The sequence below is a fragment of the Mesoplodon densirostris genome, chromosome 11 (assembly GCF_025265405.1).
Source record: "Mesoplodon densirostris isolate mMesDen1 chromosome 11, mMesDen1 primary haplotype, whole genome shotgun sequence".
NCBI classification, from domain to species: domain Eukaryota; kingdom Metazoa; phylum Chordata; class Mammalia; order Artiodactyla; family Ziphiidae; genus Mesoplodon; species Mesoplodon densirostris.
The window spans coordinates 13,043,692-13,049,691 of record NC_082671.1 but is presented as its reverse complement, the minus strand read 5'-3'; the positions used below and the strand labels follow the sequence as shown (position 1 = coordinate 13,049,691).

Genomic DNA, 6,000 nt, shown 5'->3' with positions numbered 1-6,000 from the left:
AGGCATAGTTTTGCCTACTTCACAATGTCACTTTCAACTGATCCTGCACAGAAATGGGGACTTCACAGAGGGTTTGGGGATATATCTGGTTTCAGACCCGTCTGAATCACTCGCCAGTGGTGGATCCAGCCAATGAAGAGAAAAGCAAACGATCCAAAGTATTGAGCAACAGCCAATGGATTTAGGTTAAACAGCCTGAGATGGAAGGACACTAATCCTGGAGTTAGAAGGACCAGTGAAGACCTCTCCAGAATGGCGAAGAATCGGAGCTGCGTGTAGGCAGGGGTATGCATTTCTCCACGGCCAGGGGGTCTCCTCCCAGCTGCTGCAGACGAGTGGCCGGCCCTAGAGGCTAGCCGTGTGGACATGAACTGATTTGTTCCAGCCCTGGGCCGCCAAACCGCCCGACGAGTGAGGAGAAAGCAGCGCGTAGCCTCGGCAGGTCCCAGAAGTTTAGGAGGGGAACTGTCCCAGCCCTGCCCACAGGGCGCTAGAGGGTCAGAAAGGACCCGCCCTTCCCCGACTGGGGCCCAACAGGGAGAAGGTTGTCCTCAAGGCCACGTGAGCCTTCCTCGCCTCTAAAAGCCCCAAACAGGCCGGGCTCATGAGAGAGGAAAGTTAAGGACGCCCCAACCTCTGCATCGCTGCGCCCCGGTACCGGCCGCAGAACCGCTCTGCCAACAGCCGCCTGGTCCAGCCGAGCGGAGATCGCGGCCGCCGAGCGATGTCCCGCCGCAGCCCGGACGGGAGCCTCGGGCTGCTCTCGCCGCCGGCCCTGCTGCTGCTGCTGCTTCTGGCCGCCGTGGTGCCGCCGGGCCTGGCAGGTGAGCAGCGCGTCCCGCGGGCAGCCCGGTCGGGGGGCGCCGGGAGGGGCCCTGGACGCCCGCGCGCTCCCCGCTGCGCCCGCGCCGCTCGGTGAGCTCCAGAGTCCGGTCAAGTTTACTTCCCGCGGGTGTGTCCGTCTGGCTTCTGGGTGGACGCCAAGGAACGCGCTTCTGCCGGGGTTGCTCCGCCCTGCTGGAGCTCGGGTATGGCCCCAGACGAGGGCATAGGGTGTGTGCTTCTGCGAACTTTAGAAGCGCTGGCCAGAATTCTTGGCAAATAGGTTCGCTCCTGCACGACTCTTGGCTTTGCTAAGCCTTGGCTGGTCCTAAAAGCGTCAGCCAAAGGACATCTGAATATATTTATTCGCACCATAGAGAGGTATGATCCAGGAATGCCACTTTCTTTTTTTTTTTTTTTTTTTTTTTGCCTTAATTGACAATGACTTTGGTTTAAAATGATGAGAAGTGCAGCCTGGTATTGTCAGTTTGATATGTGCCAGGCAGCGTGCGGAAGGATTTGTGTTCTTTCATATAATGCTCACTACAATCCTAAATAGGCTTATTATCCCCATAATACAGATGAGAAAGTTTGAGACTGAGAGGTTTCAGTAATTTGCATAAAGATACACAGCCAATGAAGGCAGAGCTGAAATGCAAAAGGCCATTTACTTGACTACTCCCCTCTTAGTAAAACAGGTTTTAAAACGATTTGATTCCTACAGGTATTGACACTGACCCTTTGCCTAAAAAAAAAAAAAAAAAAAAAAAAAGTTTGGGCTTTGTCACTTTCACTCCCAATGAGTAAAACCAAGATTACGTAAGAAAAAACCTGAAAGACTTGAAAAGTAATATTAAGAGAGGATTCATTTCATTTTATTTCCTAATCCCTTTTCTGTGCTGACCTTGTGCAAGACTAGGGTGGGGTTCGGGAGAGCAACCCCTTCCTAAAAGCACCTACTGGTTCTTGTTCCTCCACCTTCCATCAACAAGTGTGTGAAGTCACCAGATTTCAAGGCCTTTGCTTTCGCAACTTGCCCACTTACCATTCTTAAATCTTTCCAGTCTTTGAAGCTGCCTGGGCTTCTGAGCTCAGAAGTGACCCATCCCAGGCTCCTGACCCATGATTTGCCTGCACATTCTGGAAGTGGTGAAGTCCCCGTGCCACCCCTTAGCCCATTGAGACTGCTCATTAGGACACACCTGGGACAGGCTAGGGAGCGCCCTGGAAATGGAAATGGCTTCTGTGTCTGGAGTGCTGGCGGAATCTTCTCTCCCTTTTCTGTTCTTCTTTTGGATTATTGGAATTGTTTTTTTGTTTTTGTTTTTGTTTGTTTTTGTTTTTGTGCGGTACGCGGGCCTGTCACTGTTGTGGCCTCTCCCGTTGCAGAGCACAGGCTCCGGACGCGCAGGCTCAGTGGCCATGGCTCACGGGCCCAGCCACTCCGCGGCACGTGGGATCCTCCCAGACCGGGGCAGGAACCCGTGTCCCCTGCATCAGCAGGCGGAATCCCAACCACTGCGCCACCAGGGAAGCCCTTGGGATTGTTTTAAATGTTTCTGTAGATGTGAGGGGGCAGCCTGAGGAGTGAGGTGGAGACATTGTTTTTCTGAAGATGGGGCACTGTTTATTCAAGAAAATACCAGCCGACAAGAAACAACTTCTTAAACTGAGTTCCCCAAATAAGAAGCTGAAGCCATGCCAGGTGGAGGGAGTCAAGGCAAAGAGTGAGGGCACTTCTGCTGCAACTGATCCTGATGGCACTGTGCCCAGCAATCCAGAAAGACGTCTTATCATGGCATTGAGGAATGACTGGTGATGCCCACCCCGACTGTCTCAAAAGATGCGGTCTCTGTTTCCTTTGTTCCACCCATATGAACCTGTTTTCTAGTGCAGCTTTTGGGGTCTTTGTCTTACCCTCAACTGCTGGACTGCCAACAACTTTTGGGCAGAAAATGGGGCCTTTGCTACCCCTTGCTTTCCATGTTCTCTCTGAAATGCCCAGCTCAGTACTCAGCATTTAACGAGTGCCCGATAAACACTAAAGGGATTGTATTTTCAACCCCCTGGGATGAATTTTATATCTGCTAACATACACCTCTTTATCCAAAACCAACTTCTTTAATTTTTGAAAGTTACGTTGTAGTTTCATTATTCTAGAAATCGGCAAACAACTACCAATTCATCCTAGCCATATATTTCAAACTATTAGACTTCAGACATATAATCGCATTGCCTTTATATTTCCAGACTTTCAAGCCCCACATGTGTTTTTAGGATGTCTTGTATAATTTTTCTTTTCTTTTTTTTTCTTTCTTTTTTTTTTTTTTTTGCCGCATAGCTTGCAGCTCCTACCAGGGATTGAACTTGAGCCCTTGGCAGTGAAAGCTTGGAGTTCTAACCACTGGACCACCAGGGAATTACCAGTTTTTCTAAGTCGTATGTATAGTGCAGTCAGGTTGTCACCAGGGAAAGAGATGGGTTGGTTGCCAAGAGACTCGTAAGGTGGCATGTGCCTTGGTAAAACTGGTTCCAGATCTGGCCCTGGGACTTGCAGGGCTAGACTCCAGGAATTCATTCTTTCCAGTTCTCCAGAGCTGATCAGATACAAGGAAGCTGATTTGTCCGGATAAACACACGTCTGTTCATCAGAATACTAATTGTTGTTCATTTTTATCAGACTGGTTATTTGTGTAGCCTGCTCCAGGCACATCCTCACTGCAATCAAACTACACAGGATAAAAGAAGATCAGGGATTCTTAGGCTGGGGACCTGATTCATCTGCATCTCACTAGGACTGGACACTTCAGTTAGCCCATGGGTCCCCCTTACCAGACACTGCTTGCCCAAAAACCTGGTCACCAACTCCTTTTCCACTCTCCCATGACTCACCAGTGCCACATGAGACTAACAGATTGCCTCTCTAAAGAGGCTAATCCCTTTATGTGGCTGTCGAGGAGTTTAGAGTCCTGGGAGTTGTTCAGTCTCCTTAACTGATATAGCAGACCCATGGCTGAGGCCAATCTCGATTGATCCTTTATCTCTGAGAACTTTCTTATTTCCAGATTCCCTGAGGAAGTTGCTCCATATGTTCACTCTTTCTATGGCAGGTCTTCATTCTTGGAAGTCAAGTATTAGAGAGAGATGATGGAATTCCAAGACAGAAGCTGTAGAGCCAGACTGCCTATGTTTGAATCCTGGCTCCAATACTTACTAACCACATGACCTTCGGTCAATTATCTAACCTCTCCATGCCTCAACTTCCTCATCTGTAAAATGGGTATTATAATAATATCTATATCATAAGTTTGTTGTGAGGAACAGTGCCTGGCACATAGTAGGGGCTATATAATTGACCAGCCATTGGAGTTGCTTTTCTCTGAAAAGGCATCGTGGATCTCTTGATAAGGCAAAAGGATTGCAAAAGGATTGTTATGAAAACAGAATTTTTTCTTAATCATGGCCTAACATTTCAGGGAGTTGGGGTCCATACCAGCACATTAAGCAGCTGTTTCAGAAAACACTTTCCTGGGTTATAACTGTCTGAAATCATCTTGATTATTTTTGCCACAGTGCAATTTTTATTAACCATGGCTGCTTTAGAATTTCCCAACACTTTTCTGTCTTTCTGAGACTCACTAAGTCTTCCTACAGCTCATCCCCATTGTCTTAGTGTTTTAGACCCAAAAGAAGACAGCGCTCTGTGTGAACTCAAACATTTTCTTGTGCTCTTTCTATACTAGTTTTTTTTTTAATGTGGTATCTTTTTTTTTTGAACTTTTTATTTTACATTGGAGTATAGCTGATTAACAATGTTGTGATAGTTTCAGATGCACAGCAAAGTGACTCAACCATACACGTATCCACTCTCCCCCTAACTACCCACCCCCCAATCCGGGCTGCCACATAACATTGAGCAGAGTTCCCTGTGCTATACGGTAGGTCCTGGCTGGTTACTGGTTTTAAATATAGCTGTGTGTATATGTCAATCCCAAACACCCTCACTATCCCTTCCCTCTACCCTTACCCCCTGGTAACCATAACTTCATTCTCTAAGTCTGTGAGTTTGTTTCTGCTCTGTAAATAAATTCAGTTGTATCATTTCTTTTTACATTCTGCATATAAGCGATATCATACAATATTTCTCTTTCTCTGTGTGACTTACTTCACTCAGTAAGACAATCTCTAGGTCCATCCATGTTGCTGCAAATGGCATTATTTCATTCTTTTTAATGGCTGAGTAATATTCCATTGTATGTATGTACCACATCTTCTTTATCCATTCCTCTGTTGATGGACAGTTAGGTTGCTTCCATATCTTGGCTATTGTAAACAGTGCTGCAATGAACATTGGAGTGCGTGTATACTTTCGAACCATGTTTTTCTCTGGATATATGCCCAGGAGTGGGATTGCAGGGTTATATGGTAGCTTTATTTTTAGTTTTTTAAGAAACCTCCATAGCGGCTGTACCAATTTACATTCCCACCAACAGTGCAGGAGGGTTCCCTTCTCTCCACACCCTCTCCAGCATTTATTGTTTGTGGACTTTTTGATAATAGGCATTTTGACTGGTGTGAGGTGATATCTCACTGTCGTTTTGATTTGCATTTCTCTAAAAATTCGCGATGTTGAACATCTGTTCATGTGCCTCTTGGCCATCTGTATGTCTTCTTTGAAGAAATGTCTATTTAGGTCTTCTGCCCATTTTTTGATTGGGTTGTTTGTTTTGATGATATTAAGCCACATGAGCTGTTTGTATATTTTGGAGACTAATCCCTTGTCGGTCACGTCATTTGCAAATATTTTCTCCCATTCTGTAGGTTGTATTTTCACAGTGTTTATGGTTTTCTTTGCTGTGCAAAAGCTTTTGAGTTTAATTAGGTCTCATTTGTTTATTCTTGTTTTTATTCCCATTACTCTGGGAGATGGATCGAAAAAGCTATTGCTGCAATTTATGTCACAGAGTGTTCTGCCTATGTTTTCCTCGAGGAGTTTTATAGTGTTTGGTCTCACATTTAGGTCTTTAATCCATTTTTTTTTTTTGCGGTACGCGGGCCTCTCACTGTTGTGGCCTTTCCCGTTGCGGAGCACAGGCTCCGGATGCGCAGGCTCAGTGGCCACGGCTCACGGGCCCAGCCGCTCTGCTGCATGTGAGATCTTCCTGGACCGGGGCACGA

At 46.5% G+C, this 6,000-nt stretch overlaps 1 protein-coding gene across 1 annotated transcript in view; it reads left to right on the top strand.

Moving 5' to 3' along the window:
* Positions 1-421: 421 nt before the first annotated feature.
* The window catches only part of PLBD1 (phospholipase B domain containing 1), a 57,716-nt gene continuing 52,137 nt past the window's right edge, over positions 422-6,000 (top strand). Inside the window, exon 1 of the mRNA XM_060112891.1 lies at positions 422-824. Within this exon, the coding sequence (XP_059968874.1) occupies positions 725-824 (100 nt within the window). The 5' untranslated portion in view covers positions 422-724. The remainder of the gene's footprint in view (positions 825-6,000) is intronic.